The sequence below is a fragment of the Rhineura floridana genome, chromosome 7, assembly GCF_030035675.1.
Source record: "Rhineura floridana isolate rRhiFlo1 chromosome 7, rRhiFlo1.hap2, whole genome shotgun sequence".
Lineage (NCBI taxonomy): Eukaryota > Metazoa > Chordata > Lepidosauria > Squamata > Rhineuridae > Rhineura > Rhineura floridana.
In genome coordinates, this window is record NC_084486.1 from 72,573,369 (window position 1) to 72,594,402 (window position 21,034).

At 40.9% G+C, this 21,034-nt stretch overlaps 1 protein-coding gene across 8 annotated transcripts in view; it reads right to left on the minus strand.

The window, feature by feature from the left end:
* Positions 1-21,034, minus strand: part of ATRNL1 (attractin like 1) — a 1,089,767-nt gene that overhangs the window by 929,267 nt on the left and 139,466 nt on the right. For all 8 annotated transcript variants that reach the window (XM_061635905.1, XM_061635908.1, XM_061635909.1 and 5 more), the window contains exons 6-7: positions 6,554-6,728; positions 2,377-2,464 (exon numbers count right to left, since the gene is read on the minus strand). In XM_061635905.1, the coding sequence (XP_061491889.1) occupies positions 2,377-2,464; positions 6,554-6,728 (263 nt within the window). The remainder of the gene's footprint in view (positions 1-2,376; positions 2,465-6,553; positions 6,729-21,034) is intronic.

The following is a 21,034-nucleotide window of genomic DNA, read 5'->3' on the forward strand; positions in this document are numbered from 1 at the left end:
GCCTAAAATGTTTTTAAATGAACTGTCACTTAAGATGATCAGGTTTTTTGCATAATATTACAACCTAAACCAAAGCAATGAAATTAAAGATCCATAGGCTGGAACAGGAAGCTGAAAAGTGCTTTGTAAATAATTATCTAATTTATCCGGCTACAGCTTTGTGGTTATTCTTCCTATTTTTTCTTTTTGTTTGATATTCAAATACACGATCAAGTTCAGATCTGTGTCTGCTGAACAGACATCCCCTTTACAACCTTAACCAACCTAAACTTTTATTTTGTAGGAAACTAATACTGATTTTATTTTTTTTAAAAAATATTCTGCAATGACAAACTGGTTTTGACAACAAACGTATTATATGGGGTGTATATATTGTATATCTCTAGTGTGTATGTATATGAAGTGTTTCCAACATCCCGGTGAGGTAGGATTGCCGACTGGAAACCGAGGCAAATCACAACAAGAAATGAATCCCTTTAAAATCCAGTAACCATATAAACAAGTATGAAACAGTAGCAAAATAGCTTAATGTGGCATGATTCTGAATTTTGGGTTGGGTGAATGAAATTCCAAATCACTTGAGGTTGCAGTTTTGTGCATACTTCCCTGTCTAAGTAGGCCCCATTGAATACACTGGGACTTGCTTCTGAGTAAACATGCATAGGATTACACTATAAATATATTTACAGGCAGTGCAAATAATAAATCTATCTGACAGTCATGCTTTTATAAATATTCCTTCATACTATGTCCCGATAGGGATCTGATTTCACATTATGGTTGTATACTATTATTTCCTCTATATTTTAAGTGTGCCCTTCTTCCTTGGGGTGGTTGTGGCCCCCCTCTTCATCCTGAGGGGTGATTAAGCTGAGACATGGTGAGCAGCCCATGGTCACCCAGTAAACTTTGTAGCTGATTTCCATTTTAAAAAATTAATTAAAATGATTTACATACAGGGAAAGTTTATGAAGTAGATACACACAATACATTTAAAAGAACATCCAACTCGGATGTAAAGCTCATGACTTCCCCCAAAGAATCTTGGGAAGTGTAGTTTCCCCCTCACAGTTATAGTTCCTATCACTCTTAAACAACTGTTCCCATGATTCTGTGGTGACATTCATGTGCTTCAAATGTGTGTTGAATTTGCTTTGAATGAATGGTGTGGATCTGTCCTAGATGTGCTGTGTATTCATTAGTGAATTGAAAATAAAAAATTTAAAAGATACTTTTTTAAACAGGGAGAAGGCTGTAGCTCAGTGGTAGGGCATATGCTTTGCATGCAAAGGTCCAAAATTCAATCTCCGGAAAAGACTATTGCCTGGAATCCTGGAAAGCCAATGCTAGTCCATGTCATCAGTATTGAGCTAGATGGTACCAAATAGCCTGAGTCGGTATAAGGCAGACTCCTTTGTGCCTAAAAGAGGAGAGAGACCCAAGGGTCACAGTAACTCCAAAATTTATTTATGTATTATATTTATAATACTTATATACCGCTTTATTGTTAAAAAAAACACCTCAAAGCGGTTAACAGAAGGAATTAAAACAATAAAATTATTGGCAAAAAACAGTTAAGGACTATTTAATGAATTATTAAATTAATTAATTTCAACAAATTATGAGACCATTGACAGAAAAAAATGCAACAGGGATCTGGATTTTTTTCCTCTTGGTTTACACCTTCAACTCTCGATTCTCTCTGAGTGTTTTGTGTATCACCATGAAAACTTAGAGGGTGTTAAGCAAGCATTTCTGAGTTCAGGACTATAGGTTTTGTAAGGTTTTGTTTTGAAATGAGTTTATGGGAAGCAGCGGGAGTATTTTCAATTTAACATGGCGGAGTGCGAAAATTCCATGCTGACTATAGTATACAGCCATTCTCGTAGTTGTATAATTCTCTGTAAGCAAACTGAAATACATAAGGATGATTCACAGAGAGAAATTCATTTCCATGCATGTATAGTCCCATTGGATGTGAGCAACTATATCTCATGTGATAGAAACAGGAGGAGTAAAGATGTCCATTTCTAGAAATCAGATTAGAAGATTTAAATTATAAATGCTTAGCTCATAACAGCAGGGTTACTTTACATCATGGTGATTTAAAACAAAATAGGACAAAATAAGTATTTACTCAGAATTCTGACGTCTGTGGAAAACCTAGAAATAGAGTTACCATCCATCAAAAGGAATTGGACATTTGAAGAATAAACTGATGAGATTGCTTAGACTGAAATTAATCAAATCAGAAGTATAATTATCCTTAAAAATGTAAAGAATGAGGTTTAGAGTGTGGGTACGTCATAACTTTAATATGGTAGTAAAATTTCTCCAAGGTTTATCATGTTAACTATTACCCTAACTGAGCCAAACCTGATATAAAGCAATGGTGTGTCCATATCTCTGAAGAGGTCCTTTCAATAAAGGTACTACGTTCCAGATGCTGCTTTCCAAATTATAGCTAAAAAAAGTTAAAAAATAAAATACAGTTTGTTAGCTGAAAGAATTCAAAATCTATACATTTTTGAAAGAAAATTATCCTTTTCTGTTCAGTCCTCATAGCTTGTAACGCTAAAAGTGAATAATTTATTTATAAATGGTATTGTTTACATTTCAATGCCTGTTTGAAGTATTTGCAGTTTTTGCAGAATCCTTCCTGCCTCATCATCCAAAACACGCATCCAAAATTTGTAAAAATATGTACAAAATCTTTTAAAAGGAAATGGAACTAGAAACCATGTAAAAACACATTTTATTTTACAATTTTACCTTTATTACATATAGAGCAACTATTTTCCACTGAATACTGTTGAGCGTTTGATGTCTGATTATTGACAGGGCATTATCACCATAGTTTTGCCTAAAGTGAGTCCAGGCAGGAGTCAGGGATTTTACAAAAAGTGTCTTAAGACTTTTATCGCAACTTTCTGTGAATAGGGTTTCACTCATGGAATGAGGTTCTCTCATCTCTTTCCTGCTGCAGTCCCCTATTCTGCCCCCCCCCCGGAAACCTATGGAACAGTATAGGATGTGGTACTGGGGGCTACAGCAGAAAGGGAGAATGATCAAAAATCAGGAACCCATCTTTGCATGAATGGAAATATCTTTATGCTCACATAAGGGACTTTGAATCTAGGTGTTAAATGTCTCCTGGAACAGGCAGTTCTCCTGCAGAGGTTGGATCTGAGATTATGGTTTAGCAGATTATAACTGTCTCTATCTGTAAATTCAAAACTAAGAGTGACAGAAGAATCTGAGTGATGGTGTTTCTCCTTCAGCCATGGGGTTACAGGGAGTCTTTCTGGGGTTTGCTAAGGAGGACACAATCTGCTGTCTCACAAGAATGCCTATTTGCTTCCACTTACACTAGGCATGTGAACCTTTGACCCTCCTGATGCTGCTGAACTACAACTTCCATCAGCCTTGGCCATTGGATATGCTTGCTAAGGCTGATGGAAGTTGTAGTTCAGCAACACCTGGAGGGCCAAAGGTTCCCTACACCTGACTTATACTCTGCTTGTATATTTGCAAATAATATAACTATTGCAGACTCCCACAAGTTTCCAGTGTTTCTTATACAAACGAAATGAGTTCCCGTAGTGCTGTCCATGGAATTTCACACATGCTTAAGGAAGAGATAGGCACATAGCCCTATAATACAGATGATGGATCATTTATTCTTAATAGTGAGATGAGCTTTCTTCTGACCACAAGCTTAAGTATTTCAGTCATAGAAAGATTCATTTCGTCCTTAGACTTTTATGGAAGGACATATCTCTGCATAGTGCTTTAAATAATCTATTTGTATCAAAACCACATAGACAATTTTGATCCCAGTACCAGTCCAATATATTTTGCTACATAAAAATGTAAATGTACTGCCTTCAAGTCGATTCTGACTTATGGCGACCCTATGAAGAGGGAGGCAGTGACTGGCCCAAGGTCACCCAGTGAGCTTCATGGCTATGTGGGGATTCGAACCCTGGTCTCCCAGGTCATAGTCCAACACCGTAACCACTACACAACACTGGCTACATAAAAGCAGAACTCAAATCCTCTCACACACACAAACACACACATGTGCCAACCACTTCAAAAAGACTTGCTGCACCATACACCAATTCACAGTGCCATCTGAAGCAGGTCTCTTCACTGTGCTGCATAACAGGGCCAGCCCTCCATTTCCAATATACAAAGGATATTTTGCTGCTACAGATGTAGTCTAACTATACAATGAAATTCTGAATTCTATGAACCATATGATCAGCTGTACTTCACTTCATTTAACTCAAATAATATTATTAAGGTGAAACAACAAACGACAATTCAAGAACAATTCAAGAGACTGAGGTGAATGGAAGTTAATTCCCTTTGTGTAAAATGGAAGGTAATATGACCAGGGAAACTATTTTCACAGCAGTTTTCTTTTCAACAGACAATGTCTTCATCTCAATTCCTAGTCTGTTTGCAAGTATCAGTGTGAAAACCATAACATGAATATTGCAATATACCCCCCCCCGCTTTCCTGAGTAGTGAAACATCCAGGGGTAGTGCCACACAGTTTAGAATCATTTGGATGAGACAGCCCTGAAGTTTAGGATGATTCACTATATTTTATGTATGTACAGATGTATAAGCAGAACATACATAGAAGCAAACAGGCACTTCTACAGCAACAGATAGTCTCCTAACTTAGCACCAGATTCCCAGAGTGAGCCCATGAGCCCCAAAGTGTTTCACTTTAACCAACTCACTCACTCCCTAACCCTCTCCCACACATACACACACACACACACGTGCACACACGTGTGAACGCACACATGTTCACACAAAATTTAAAATGGAAAACTAAATTTGAATTGTTTATCTGCCTTTCCCTTGAGCTCTTAGTGTCATCAACTACCAAAGACATGAAAAAAGTTCCTCAGGAAAACATCCCCTAATCATTAAGAACCATTAAGTTTATTTTGTAAAGTTACTAACTGGTAATCAAGATGGTCAAACTTATATAATTATCAAAGGTTAAATTGTTCCTCATTATTGAGCATAGAAATGATTCATTCTGCACTTTTCATCACAGAATGGAACACTTCCTACAGCCATGTGCCAATCATTTTTAACTGGATCACACCAACCCACTGTTTAATGGCCTACAATGGTTATACAATAAAGAGTTACAGGAAACAGGTAAATTTCCAGGAGGATTTGTAATTGACTAGCTACTACAGATATGTTCTTGCTTGGCCCTATTCTATAAAACGGATGTGCTGTAGCCAGATCTTGCCCCAAAGCTTGGCAGCACATCTTGTTTCTAGTTGAATACGTTGCTCATTTAACATGGAACTGGTGTATACCTTAGACTATCTTGATATATTCCCTTTGAGCTAGTATAAATTATTCAATGAATGTATTATCATTAAATCTGGCAATACCCCCAACTCCCAAGGTTCTAGTTTAGGCACAACCTAGATCCTTCTGTGGCATTTTTCAGGCCCTCCATCAGAGGCTTATTATTGTGAATTCCTTCCAGTGAAAGAAATCATTCAGAAGTCAGATAATAAAAATATTTAAGGGGGAAAGGAAGTTCTCAGAAGCCGGTGTGTGACTAAGTCATCCCTACTCCTTGCCTATTCAATTTCAAATATGACAGCCATACTTTCCCCTTAAATATTTTTTTCTTTTTCCTAAACTTTAATTTAGACGTATACACAAACAGTTCTCGATCTTTTTTTAAAAAATGTTTTTAATGTTGTTTTGTTTTAATGTATTTTAAGGTCTGTTTTTATGATGTTTTAAAGTGTTTTTAGCGTTTCTGTTTGCCACCCTGGGCTCCTGCCGGGAGGAAGGGCGGGATATAAATCAAATAATAAATAAATAAATAGATCCAACAAGTCTTATCTTTTCCATCATACTTATAATTACTTTTAATTTAAAATAGTAATGGGATTCTGTTATTGCCTTGGAAATGCCCACCTGAACAATGTTTCTTTTTTACAAATGAACACGTTACATAACACTCAAACAATACTTGCTCCATCACTAAAACCTCACCAAGACTTACTGCATAATTGAAATGCCTATTTTGATTACTGACAAGCTCTCATATTCAGAAAAGAGGAGTGGAGATGCCCCGGAACCAGCAGATCGGTGTGTCTCTACCATGAACTCCAGTTTTGCAGGTTAACTGCAAAAGCACTATGTAGAATTGTTTATGTGTGATTTTTTAAAGATATTTTTGCAAAAGATTGTACATGTTCTTGTATGTGTGTCAATATGAAAATATTTGAAGAACTGTAGTATTTTGATGTCTAGCAAGTTTAGTTTTCACAGTTTCAGAAAAACCTTTTATTCAATTAGGCGCCAAGTAACGAATTAAGCTGAGATGGTGGAGGAGGGAAAGACATTGCTTTAAGAAAGCTTTCCGAACTAATCTTGAACCATAAGATTTCTATGGGACAGGGGCTATGGTAGAAGTATGACAGAGGAATGCCATTTATCAAGTAACAAGTTCACACAAAATAGTAATAAAAAGACTAAGGAAATAACTTACTTTAAAACCATTTGGAATGTACTGTAGTTAAATGCATATCCACCAATCACCCACATAAACTTTCCATGTAGAACTGCTTTATGGGAAGCCCGACTTACAGATGGACTAAATGGCTTCACGTTAGGTAGAATCCAATAAGACTCCATGGAAGGAACATTTAAAGAACAATCAGGACCTTTAAAAAAAGAGGGGGGAGAGACAGTCACACCTCAGCTGTACAGCCAGCTAGACAAGTGTTAAAATCATGTGAAGATTACATGGAAAATCTACACTGACAAAAGCGATGTTCATTTTAGAAGCCACTCCACAGATCTGAAGAGCCATCCATACAAAAGTCAAGTATTGCAAAATAGATTTTAGTGGCTGGGAGTAGAAAGAGGGAGAGAGAGAAATCAATAATGGTAAGTGGGCAGTCAATGCAGAAAGCTATATTATTTTTAAACAAAGATTTACAACTACCCATAGGATCAGGCTGGTTATAACCATAGTGTTAAGTTTATATGTTTATTTAAAAAAAAACATTAAGGCAGGATATTTTGGCACATCAAAAGAAACTCATTCCCATTCCCATTTATTTAGGGTTTTCCCGTCAAAAATATTTTTCTCTCAAGGTCTTTGGCGTATCAGTCTTTGTTCTAAAAGAAAACCTGAACAAGCTTTAGAATATCTGGCTACAAATTAAAAATTCATTAGTATGTTGAGAGTTAAACAAAAGCCTTGCTATAACTTGTACCACATATTTGGAAAAAAATGTCCAATACACTTGCTACATATTTAAATAAAAACATTAATTGCTAAAGTACAAATCAACATCTTCTCCAAACAATTTGGCCCTATACCAAGGCTAACCACACATACCACACCACTTATTTCCTAAATGCAAAACAAAGTATCACTTTACAAATAATGTATAAAGCCAACTTTTGAAAGTGGTGCAGAAAACAAAACTTTTCCTTCTCTTTTATGTCCTCCAAAATGGCAGAATATATTCTGCCATGTTTAATATATTACACACACACACACATACATATATACGAGAGAGAGAGAGAGAGAGAGAGGGAGGGAGGGAGGGAGGGAGGGGGAGAGAGAGAGAGAGAGATCCAATGATGTTCTTCTGGTTGCACAACAGAAATCCACCTGCACAACAGGTCTTCTGGTTACTCTTCTACTCCCATCAGTCCCCTGTGCACCCCCAAAATTTGCTTGGGAGTCTTCCAACCTCTGGAGCAGGTTTAGGGGGACAAAGTAGTGCAGAGGGAAGAAGAGGAAGGATAAGCCCCATTGTGTAAGGAGATGATTGCTTGCTTTTTGTTGGATCTCATCCCATATACAATATATAAATAACTGCTCTTTGACCTTGTGTTGAAATTCATAGGTTAAAGACATTTTCCAAGGAATTTTTACATTGTAATCACAGCATTATGCATGGTATAATTACAATAACTAGAGTATGGTGATGAGGCATTTTTCCCAAGCACAACCTGCAAAAATAATTACAGTAATCAAAATATTAAAATTTTGCAAACTTATTTTCTCTGTGAAATACACACATTTTCAAAGTAAGTATAAGCTCCATTATCAGTATGCTAGAAGACTTAGCGAGGGCATCAAGTCAGAAAGAGCCCCTTCCCTGCCGCTGCTCTCAAGTTCCTGGGATATGCTGTGCAACAGCACAGAATCTTTGTGTGTGCCTCAGTAGAGACCATGAAGGAGAAAATAAACAGAAGCATTAAACCAAATAAGTCCGCAATGACTTTTCTTAACCAGTGGCAGATGTTATTATTGAAACTTGTATCAGAAGTATTTCACTACATATCAATTATATAACTGACAATGTCAATTAACATAGCTCTAAATATTTTTATTTCTAGCTGACTCTACCCAGACAGACTGAGGACAGACAATGCTAAGACTTCTATGGGAGCATTCCTTGAAAACTGCATCAAAAGATTAAATACAAACATCCTAAAAGCAACACCCTATATTGATAGCAAACTGTGGTTTAATGTGAACAAGCAGCATGTTGATGCATGCTGATCAGAAGTTCCCACTCTGCTCTTCCCCAGCTCCTATACCACCAGCAAACATGCCAGAGACTGGCATGTTGTTAAGTCTGAACCCAGGCTTGTGGCTTGTTTCCCGCAAACAAACCAGGAGCAGTAAACAAATCATGGTTACCACTTGAGGTTTATTTGGAGAAAACAAGCTACAAACCTACGTTCAGATGTCCTGACAAGCCTTGTTTCTCATGGGGCACTGGCAGGAGGGTGGGGGAGGAGCAGAAAGAGAACTTTTGAATAGTATGCACTAGCATGCTGCATGTTCACATTAAACCATACTTTGTTTTAAACTATGGTTTCATGTGGCATGCCAACCAGGCCACTTTATTGACACTGAAGTCCATGATGTGATTTCTTAGAAACATTGCACTACACTATTTAGGAGTTTACAGATCAATATAGGCCTGAACTTACAAGATCTGAACAGGGTGGTTCATGACAGAGGCTATTGGAGGTTGCTGATTGATAGGGTCTCCATAATTCATAATCGACTTGAAGGCACATAATAATAAATAGTTTAAATTGTTCATGGGAAGCAAGAAAATGACATAATCAAAACACAGGTGTTAGAGTACAGATATAATTAAAATCTTCATCCGATTAAAGCTTCCAGACTTCTGGCATCTACAGGTAGGACTGGGAGAGAACCCATTCTGGAACCCTGGAAAGCCGCTGCCAGTCAGTGTAGACAATATTGGTCAGACTTGGTATAGGGCATCTTTCTATATAATCTATAATTAAGGACAGTAGTTTGGCCTGGTTACAAAGACATTAAGAAGGGTCTTCCCATTTTAATCTGACAATGTGGGTTTTAACAATTACTCTATACAACAACACTGCTATATGTCTGTACTAACGATATCAACAACATCATTAGTAATGCCCTTTAAAGACCAAACATCTCCAGAAGCAAAAAAATAACAACATTGTGCAACATAAAGTAGAAGAATTTACTGAGAGGCAATGGTAGACTATTAGTTCCAAGAACATTCAACCAAGACCAAGTTAGTAAAAACACAAGATGACATTTTTTCATTAATTAAGGATGCCATGGTAATCTGCCACACTGCGATTATGCCACAAATACTGTAATTCTGCTGGACAAATATTCCAAACCCTGTTAATGTCCAATTTTATCAAATTTAATTTTATCCTGAGGAGGGAAAGATCAATAAAAACCAAACCAAAACAAAACAAAACAGTTTGGTCTGAGCACATGAGCACATGCTGCTCAGAGCAAACCTCTGAACTTATATAAGATGTTGCTCATTCAACAACATCCAGTTTTGTCAAAGATGTTGCTCATTCAACAACATCCAGTTGTTAAATGTGCTACAAAAGCTCTAAGATTTGTGTAAAAAAAGCTACAAAGAGCAGTGGTAAAATTGGCAAGTTTTCTACCCACCTTTGCAAAAGCCTCAAGAACACTCTTTGCTGAAATAGACTCTGAAAGAGGAATTTCTCTAGAATAAAGCTTGTTGATTTCATTGCTGCTATATTTGTGTGTATGTATATGACAGAGAAATAATGAGCAGCATCTAGCACACTTCTCTGCAGTACCGGTTACTGAGAAAAACAAGTGGAGAAAGTGCTGTTGCACTTTGGTGCAAGACTACTGTGAGCTGGAGTCACATTTCAACTACAACACACATTTTACTTATCTAAAGAAGTTCCTGAGCTATACACAACCAACAGTTACATGAATCAACATATAGGCAATGATTTTTAACACAGGCAGATTGCACTCTTTTGTTTACAGAGTATATCCTGGTTTTTGAAATGGCAGGTTGACTCCTATCCTTAAATGTTTCATAGAAACATAGAATAGTAGAGTTGGAAGGGGCCTATAAGGCCATCAAGTCCAACCCCTGCTCAATGCAGGAATCCAAATCAAAGCATTCCCGACAGATGGCTGTCCAGCTGCCTCTTGAATGCCTCCAGTGTCGGAGAGCCCACTACTTCTCTAGGTAATTGAGTCCATTGTCGTATGGCTCTAACAGTTAGGAAGTTTTTCCTGATGTCATGTTTAAAATCAGCTCCTAGAGACACATAGATCTGTATCACTTTTTGCTTTGGAAGAGATATTTTGAGAAAAACAGTGACACCAAGTGGTAAATTACATATGAAACCTCTAACTCTCAAACACAAAAAGAAAAAGAAATAACCTATTTCAGTGAAATAGCAAAATTGCCAGTAAAATTTGGCAATTCAGTCTGCAATTCATGGAAATATTCAAGACAGACACATTAACAATGTCTGATAATTTGACATGGCATAATCACTTCTAGATATTATGAAAACGATTGAAATTTGCAATTTATCCAGAGAAAACTAAATCATGTTTTGCTTGAGAAATGTTTTTGCTGAAATATGCAATAATTACAATACACAAGGTGGAGTACAAGGCTATGTACATACTAACGTGTTAATGAGCACATGGGTCACACAGATCCAGTTTTTCCATTTGTGCTTTTGTCCACACATGAACGCTTTTAATTTAAATTGATCTTGATGTTTCCCGTCTGCATTAGTAGTTGGTGCTTAATGGGATACACTGTGTGTTGTGTCCCTTCAATTCCTACTACCCTGTCATATGGAAGTCTGGGAAACCTGAGGACTGTTGTGGGCAGGTGTTTGTTTACCTGTGCACACACAATTGTTTTTTACAAAAAAATGTTGTGTACATGGAATAGCACAATAACAAATGCTCGCCTTTGATCTTCAGAGCCTTCATCCCAACACAGAAAGACACAGTGTGGCTCAGACAATAATATAAAGCCCCACCCACACATTGGAATTTAATGCAATGCATCCACACTCAGGTAACATGCAATTTTATCCTAGACTTTCTCCCCTTACTGCATTATTCACACATCAGGAAAATCCAAATTAAATAGGGGAGTGTGTGAGTTGCCACTTGCAGATGACATGAAAAACGTGCACACTTAGGATGCCTCAAATCCATTTTAAACTGCTCTCTGTGCACACCCCAACACTTAAAAGGAAAGATTTATTCTACTTTGTTAGAATAGACATTTGTTGTAAAAGAGCTGTGAATGGTGCAATCGACAGCTTGCTTCACTACAAATCTGTTCACCATTGACACATTGCTGCGATGTCCTTGCTTCCTCCATAGGGTCTGTAGCCTCACAAGATGGATATCATAAAGCCGAAATGAGCAGAATTCAGTTGAGCAGAGTGACCAGATGCAAAATGTGCATCTGAGTGGCCCCACAATGCTTTTGGCCTACCGCAATGTATAGTTTGATAGTTTTGTCCCTTTTTTAATCATTTCTGTGCTGCATTAATAAGAATAGGGCATTTGGTATTGCCAGCAAAGCTCTTGGCTGTGCAAGAGTAACAATACCATTAGCTGGCATATATATCAGTCACTCATGAACAGCTTGGCTCTTCATTTTCTGAAGCCTGTGCATCTGTGTGGTGCAGCGGTTGGCACCCTCACCTGCAGTAGCTGTCGGAAGGCAGAGCTGGGGTCCCAATCCCGGGGAGCTGGATCCCGGAGAGTTGGGAGAAGAGTATTCGGATGGATGGCAGAGGGAAGGGGGAGGAACTTCCCCCCTTTGGAGCAAAGACGAAACAGAGGAACTGCCAGTGATAAGGTCGCTTAGCAACGGGGAGCCTGAGCCCTCCCTGGACATTCTCATGCCTCCCCCTCTTTCAGGCTCAGAGCAAGAGGGGGAAGAGGGAGGGCTGCTCACAGCCGAAAAGCGGGGAGGCAGTTTACCATCAGCCCCTCCCCTATCCCCCATCCTGGAATCGGAAACTTCAGAAGAGGAGGGGGTGATGCTTCCCCCCTCACTGCGCACACGCAGACAGCTGAAAAGACAGGAGAGAAGGGGGGGAAGGCGGGCAGTACCTGAGGGGCAGTTAAGGAGGAGTGAAAGATTGCGCGCCCGTTTGGCCCCTTCTTAAAGAACAGGCGGGAAGAAGTCCCTTGCTCTGTCAACTTTCTCCCAATGCCGCAGGACCTGTATCCCTGTATTGATTCATGAGAAAACGCAGTCTTTGTTTGGACATTACCCTAATAAAACACAAATTAACTACAATCGTTGGTCTGGTTCCTGAGTCACATCCTGGGCCTGACAGCTTGACAGAGCCACCTAAATCACCCTCAACGCTCTCTTCACTTGACTGGGACAAGATGTCAAAGGGAGCAGCGGGGGGGACAAACCCCACTTCTGAGACGGAAGAAGTGGAACTCCTGAGGACTAAGGTAGCTGATTTGCAGACAGATGTTCAAGCCCTGCTAGCAGCAGTCAAGGCGCTGAAGACGGATAATCAAACCTTGAAGGCCACGATAGACCAGATGCGAACAGCCCCTCCAGCTGCCGTAGTAAAGGTTCCCATTGGATTGCCCCCAAAATACGCGGGACAAAGTGATCAGTTGGCAACCTTCGTGGCTCAATGTGAGTTATATCTGGATGTCAGGCACACGGAATTTCCAGACGATGGGGCTAAAGTAGCTTTCGTGATTAGCCTCCTGGAGGGAGAAGCTGCAAAATGGGTGACTCCGTATCTCGTGAGAAAGGATACTGTCTTAGGAAGGTACAGAGGATTTATACAGGAGATGACCGAGATGTTTCAAGACCCGCAAAGGGCTGAAACAGTAGCGCGGCAACTAGGCGCTCTGAAGCAAGCTAAAGGGACTGTTTCCGAGTACACTAACGCTTTTAAAATTCTGTCCCAGGAAACTGGTTACAATGACGCCGCCCTGATGTTTATGTACCGGAGTGGATTAAATGCTGAAATCCTGGATGAGTTGGCCAGGACCTCCCCCCCCGCTGACCTACCAGGGCTCATCCGGCTATGCCTACAGATAGATCACCGGATGGAAGGAAGGCGCCTGGAAAGGAAGCAGGAGGTCCCGAGATACTCAGCCTCGGCATCCCACGACAAGACCCTTCCCACTACAGGGATGGCAGGTAATGCAGCTGAGGGACAGGGAGGGGCTAGGCCAAGACTGTCGGAAGAAGAAAAGGAAAGACGACGCCGGGAACGTTTATGCTTTTATTGTTCAAAGCCGGGCCATGTGGCCAGAGACTGTGGACTGAAAGGGGGGAAAGCCGAGCCGTCGGGAAACTAGAACACCCAGTCCACGTGCAGGCCGGTGGACTGGGGGCAGCGTTGTATAAAGGCCCCCCAACGATCCAACCTCCCTCAAAGGGGGTGTTGGTCTTGCCTATTCGGATTACAACTTCCAGAGGAGTGGTGTTTAATTCCACTGCCTTAATTGACAGTGGAGCCTCCACAAATTTTATTGATGCAAAGTTAGTCAAGCGTCATGGAATTTCCCGGTGGAAACTGGACGCTCCCCTAGCTGTGGAGACTATCGATGGGAGACCCCTGAAGTCAGGAGGGGTGACACAAGCCACGGAGGAAGTGAAACTTCAAATCCCTGGGCACGAAGAGTTCATTTCGCTATACGTGTCAGATCTCTCGAACTTTGAGTTGATTCTGGGAATGCCCTGGCTAGCAAAGCATGAACCCAAAATAAGTTGGAAGGAGGCGGTGGTGTGGTTCACCTCACAGTATTGCCAGGAGAACTGTCAACCTGAAGGAATCAAGAACACCTTAGCGGGGGCAGTGCAAGAGATCAAGCAAGTGACCCTGCCGCCAAAGTATGAAGAATTCAAAGATGTGTTTGATGAAAAAGAGGCAGAGACTTTACCCCCCCACCGCCCTTACGACTGTGCGATTGATCTAGTGCCAGGAGCCAGCATCCCATCAGGGAGAATCTACTCTCTCACAGAGAATGAGAGGGAGGCCCTGAAGGAATTCCTGGATAAAAACCTGAGGCGAGGATTCATACGCCCCTCACAATCCCCTGCTGGAGCGCCACTATTGTTTGTGAAAAAGAAGGGGGGGAACTCAGACCCTGTAACGGCTATCGCGCATTGAACCAGATCACCATCCCCAACAGCTACCCGCTGCCCCTGATCTCAGAGTTGCTGGACCGACTGCGCTCTGCAAAAATCTTCACGAAGTTGGATTTGAGAGGAGCGTACAATCTGATCAGAATGAAGGAGGGAGATGAATGGAAAACAGGATTCTTGACCGCTTACAGACAGTATGAATACCTGGTCATGCTGTTCGGGCTTTGTGGAAGTCCAGGAATTTTTCAAAAATTCATGAACGACGTGTTTAGAGACTTGTTGGACACGTATGTAATCTGTTACTTAGATGATATCCTGGTGTTCTCAAAGAACCAGGAAGACCACGACCAGCATGTGAAGACGGTGTTGAAGAGACTGAGAGAAAATCACCTGTATGCTAAATTAGAGAAATGTGGATTTGACCTCAAGTCTCTAGACTTCCTTGGATATCGAATCTCAGCGGAAGGCGTGGAGATGGACCCAGGGAAAGTAAGCTGCAGATATGTGCCAGAAGGGGAATTAAGGCTCAGAATCCTACGCCAGTGTCATGATTCCATCACAGCGGGACACTTTGGGATTTACAAGACCATTCAGAACGTGGCCAAGGACTTCTGGTGACCTAAAATGCGTTGGGATATTGAGAGTTATGTAAAGACCTGCTCTGTCTGTCTGCGGACAAAAACACAAACAGGGACACCAGCAGGACTGTTACAACCGTTGCCTGTCCCACACGAACCCTGGAAGGACCTCTCCATGGATTTTATAACTGATCTACCCAAGTCCCAAGGAATGACAGCCATCTTAGTAGTGGTGGATCTACTTACAAAAATGGCACACTTTCTTCCTTGTGCAGGGGCCTTAGAGGCTAAAGAAACGGCCAAGTTATTCATAAAAGAAGTCTACCGGCTGCATGGATTGCCAAACAGCGTAGTCTCAGACCGAGGAACTCAGTTCACAGCCAAATTTTGGAGAGCAATGTGGAAACAGTTGCAGACGGAATTAAAACTCTCCTCCGCCCATCACCCCCAGACAGATGGGCAGATGGAACGCTTGAACGCCGTTTTGGAAAGATATTTACGAAGTTATGTGTCCTATCAACAGACTGACTGGGTATCATATTTGCATTTTGCAGAGTTTGCCTACAACAATTCTCTGCACTCCAGCACTCAACAAACCCCGTTCTTCGCTAATTATGGATTCCATCCTAAAGTCTTTCCAAGCAGCTCAGAAGGAATGCTGGTACCGGCAGCTGAGAACTTCCTTAAGGAATTGCAAGCGGCGCAACAGACACTGAAACAGCAGTTAAACGAAGCCAAAACGGAGTACAAGCGAGTTGCTGACCTGCACAGGAAGGAGCCCCCCCCCTTCAACCGGGAGACCAGGTATGGCTGTCCACCCGCTTCCTCCAGATGCCGGGCAAATGTAGAAAATTACAAGACAAGAGGGTGGGTCCTTTCGAAATAGAAACTCAAATCAATCCCGTGGCGTACCGACTGAAGCTGCCTGACACGTTTAAAATACATCCTGTGTTCCATCGATCCCTCTTAACGAAAGCCGCCCCTCCCAGTGAGTTACGGCCGGAGGAACCTCTCGGAGCTCCACTCCTGGTAAATGAGCAGCTTGAGTTTGAAGTTGAGGAGATCTTAGATTCCAGGATCAGACGCCACAAGCTGCAGTACTTGATTCACTGGAAAGGCTATGGGGTGGCTGACAGATCATGGGAAGATGCAGCTGATGTGCATGCTCCAGAATTGGTAAAACTTTTCCATCAACGTTTTCCCCACTGTCCCAAGCCAGACAAGGGGAGGGGGGCACAGCCTGGGAGGGGGGATGGTGTCAGAAGGCAGAGCTGGGGTCCCAATCCCGGGGAGCTGGATCCCGGAGAGTTGGGAGAAGAGTATTCCGATGGATGGCAGAGGGAAGGGGGAGGAACTTCCCCCCTTTGGAGCAAAGACGAAACAGAGGAACTGCCAGTGATAAGGTCGCTTAGCAATGGGGAGCCTGAGCCCTCCCTGGACATTCTCACGCCTCCCCCTCTTTCAGGCTCAGAGCAAGAGGGGGAAGAGGGAGGGCTGCTCACAGCTGAAAAGCGGGGAGGCAGTTTACCATCAGCGCCTCCCCTATCCCCCATCCTGGAATCGGAAACTTCAGAAGAGGAGGGGGTGATGCTTCCCCCCTCACCGCGCACATGCAGACAGCTGAAAAGACAGGAGAGAAGGGGGGGAAGGCGGGCAGTACCTGAGGGGCAGTTAAGGAAGAGCGAAAGATTGCGCGCCCGTTTGGCCCCTTCTTAAAGAACAGGCGGGAAGAAGTCCCTTGCTCTGTCAACTTTCTCCCAATGCCGCAGGACCTGTATCCCTGTATTAATTCATGAGAAAACGCAGCCTTTGTTTGGACATTACCCTAATAAAACACGAATTAACTACAATCGTTGGTCTGGTTCCTGAGTCACATCCTGGGCCTGACAGTAGCCTTAGTTTTACTGTAGGTAAGCTTGTTGCTCTCTGCTTCTATGGGGGTGATCAAGCAGTGGGTATCTCTCTTGGTGGCTGGCATCATTAGGATAAAACATCATTGTTTTATTTATTTATTTAGTATATTTGTATGCTGCTTTTCATCACCAGGTGACCTCAAAGCGGCTTCCACAATAAGAATACAATATCATACAAAAAACTTCAGAACATAATGATAAAGAAGAAACTTCAACAATATTAACAAACACCACCGCAAAATATCACAAAACAGGGTCAAATCTCAAATCAATTTTCTGTTGTGGGTCATGTGTTAACAGGATAAACTCCTTAATGATTCTACCGTGTGCTCAGAATAGTTACAGAGATCCTGAAAGATGCTTTCTGCTGTTCATTAATGCAGCTTATTGTTCTCAGGCTCGTAGAAGCCTAACTGGGATCTAAACAACCATACATGCCCAAGAAGGCATAGAGTCAAAAAATGCACTTGGCATGCCCCAGTCCTTTGGTGCACCTAAAGAACCTTTTCAAATTCTTGGTTTCTCTGTGAATGTAGACAATAATCTAAACTACAGAAATATGCAGGCTTTTGTATTAAGTCAACTGTTACATTAGCTGGACACCTCATGGGGATCACCTAGAAACCATTTGAAAATATAGTCAACTGACAAGTACTTAGACAAAGATGCATAGAAAAGGCTAATAAAATTTATTTTGGGGAAATTTTACCTGGCCCTTTCCTAGATAATTTATAACTTCTGTTCTTGAAGCAATTTGAGTGCCACAAGTATAGGTCTTGTTCTAATGCTGGATAACAAATATAGCTCAGAGAGAATAGGGTAAGTAAGAACTAAAGGATGAAAGGAAAAACAGAACATATGTTCTCAACCCCCCATACCTTCAGAATGTAAGCACTTTGAACTGAATATGTCACCAGGTCCACTTATAACTGAAGGAGAAACAAACAACAGATCTGCTTTCCTTGAAATTCAACTACAGGTAAAGACTGACAAGTGAGAGCTGCAGGCAACCTGACTTTTACAAGCTGGCCTTTTGTTACTTCACACCTTCAAAGAGATGCTAGAATTGTGGTATCTTGCTTATGAAATTTTCTTGAAAAAGATTTAGCCATTTGATCCCTTACTCTACACTACTTTTTTTTGGAAAAAGCAATGTGTTTGAGAAATCTTAAATTTGATATTTCAGCTGTGCCTCTGCAACAACTGTAAGGCATCCACATATAATCTAACCTCACTATTAAGACACTTATGGATTTTGTACCATAGTTTCAACAAAATGCTATAGCTTTTACACAGTTCTTTCCTTCATGCTTTAAAAAAGCAAACAGAAGGAGAATGTAGTCAGTATTATTGTACTATCAACATTGTGAGTGCCATGCCATGTTAGTAGCAAAAATATATTCGAGATTTATAGTACAGAATATATTTACACCAGAAAATTTCTAAACACAGTGTATACATACTGAGTAAAAGTTCAGCAGTGTAACAGAATTCCAACAAAAACTTGAAATTTTAGCAGTATTTTGCTAATGTGAAGTTTGTGAACTAACTTCATTATATTCAAGCAGGAAAATGTGAAAAAACAACATTAAATAAAAGCTACTTTCTATTTATTGTAAACCTTGTCAACTACTAAAATAGCTATCAACATATTTAAGTCTAATGGCCAAATGCTTCATAATCAGAACGCATCTTCACTATACTCTTAGAGACTTTGACTCGGATCCTAAGTTACCCTTCCTATTTACATAGGGGAAGGCATTTTCAGCAACTCCCTTCTTCTTTTTGAACATAGGAAGTTCCTTTATACCAACACAGACCATTGGTCCAACTAACTTTGTATTGGCTATACTGACTGGCAATGGATCTCCAGGGTTACAGGCAGAAGTCTTTCCCAGCCCCAGGGCTGTGGAGTCAGTATGCCAAACCTTCGACTCCGACTCCTCTATTTTTCTACTGTCCGACTCCACCCAAAATTGCTTCCAACTCCACAGCCCTAGAAAGGGCTGTAAATGTCTTTTTAAATTGAAAGCTCTCATAGGAGCATTGTTATCACTGCCTGAATATGCGCTGATCTTGGTATCACAGCATTTGTCTTCATCTGGGTCCTGTGCCATACACTGACACACAAAATGTTTTCCATCTTGAGTTATGGTGAAATGCTCAACTACAGCTGACTTCATGGGAAGCTTCTTTGGCATTTTGAATTTATATTTTAAAAAAATTGTCAATCAAAATTTATTTTGAAGCCGGAGTCGGAGTCGGTACATTTCTACTGACTCTGACTCCACCTAAAATTGCTTCCGACTCCGACTCCATGACTCCAACTCCACAGCCCTGCCCAGCCCTATCTGGAGATGCTAGGGATTGAACCAGAAACCTTATTCATGCAAAGGAGGTAATATACCAGTAAGCGCCAGTCCCCACAGTATGTACATGTATATTTTAATTATTGCAAATTTCAGCCAAAACATTTCTCAAGCAAAACATTATTTGGTTTTCTCTGGATAAATGGGTCGCCAACCCCAGAAGCAGATGCGGGGCAGGAGGCTGCAGAAGTGAAGAATGGAAAAACCCTGTTACATGAATGTGTTCTTTTCAGAGAATGGAGGCTATTATCTCCATTGTTTTTCTTAAAAAAGGAAAGACTCCTGCAACAAAACTCCTGGTCCACAAAAAGACTATTCCATAATTTATTTATTAGAGTCTGTTTCATCATAGCGCAGGGAACCATTTCAGCCTGAGGATCACATTCCCTTCCGGGCACCCGTCTGGTGGTCACTTGTTGGCAATGTATGTAAATTTTACGTTTATACAATAGACTAGTTTCTCCACACACAGCACTCTATCTAGGCAAGCAAAAGACATTATCAGAGTTCAAGGATACACTTCAGCCAGGCAAAAACACTCAAGAAGGGTGTGCAGCAGAACAGGCGAGGGTGTGGCCTGGCAAAAGAGAGTGTGGCTAGGGAGGGGCTGTGGTGTGGGGAGAATCCAGAGGACAAGACAGAGAGTATTTGGGCCCCAGGCCTGAAGTTCTCCACTCAAGATACATGAGGATTATCCTCAGTTGGCAGTTTTATATGCACAAAATAGCATGGGGGAGGACTGTAAGTAGTGGGCAAAAATGCAAAAGGCCCAGTCTATGACAATTCAATTAACATTTAAATGCATGCAAAATAAATTCAATAATAATTTACAATAGGAGCAATTGGTGAAAACATAAACATCTTAGAATTGCTAAGTAAATTAACACCTGTAGTCAGACAGAAAACTATTGTCTCTATTTAAGCTCAAATGAATAGAAGCAAACTTATTAGATATTAATTTCTTGCACACAAGAAAGGGTTATAAAATTTCATTTCTCATACAGAATGTCAACTTTACTAACACTCCTATATAAAACATAGTTCTTGCCTTTCACCCTCTCAACTTTCTAAAGTTACTTTCTGAAGCTCAGCAAACTTAAAACAACCAATGTGTGTAGTTACACATTAATTACCTTGTTGTCATTCTTCACTTAAGAGGCCATTAGCTAAGAATGCATGAAATTTGCCATAGGCTATAAAAATGTACATATGCATTAAACGTAATTTTCTTGCTCCAGTACCTTGGACAGTTCTTGACTTCAACAAGCAACTAAAGAACAGTGAGACTACCATAAAAGGAAATCCCCTGAGCTATTTCAAGATTTTATGATAGGAAAGAGGAAAATTTGATTTTCTGAGGGCTGGACAGAGAACTGGCCAACCTTCCATAGGTCACTTTTGGCACGTTTGTGGGGCTAGCCACCTGTCAATGACAACTTCAAAGCAGCACACTGTCAGTACCAATTAGCTGATGAGCACTGACAGCAAACCCAGCTTTGTTCATTTGTTAGCATGGTTTGCATTCCACCGTTTCTCCATTGCACAATAGCAAAGCTGTCTGCAAAGGCAAAATGTCCAGTTACAGATGGATTACTTCAAAGGAGCTCATTATCAGCACTTTCAGCAAGCTCCGCTTACCAAGGAACAATCAGGAGTGCACTTTAAGC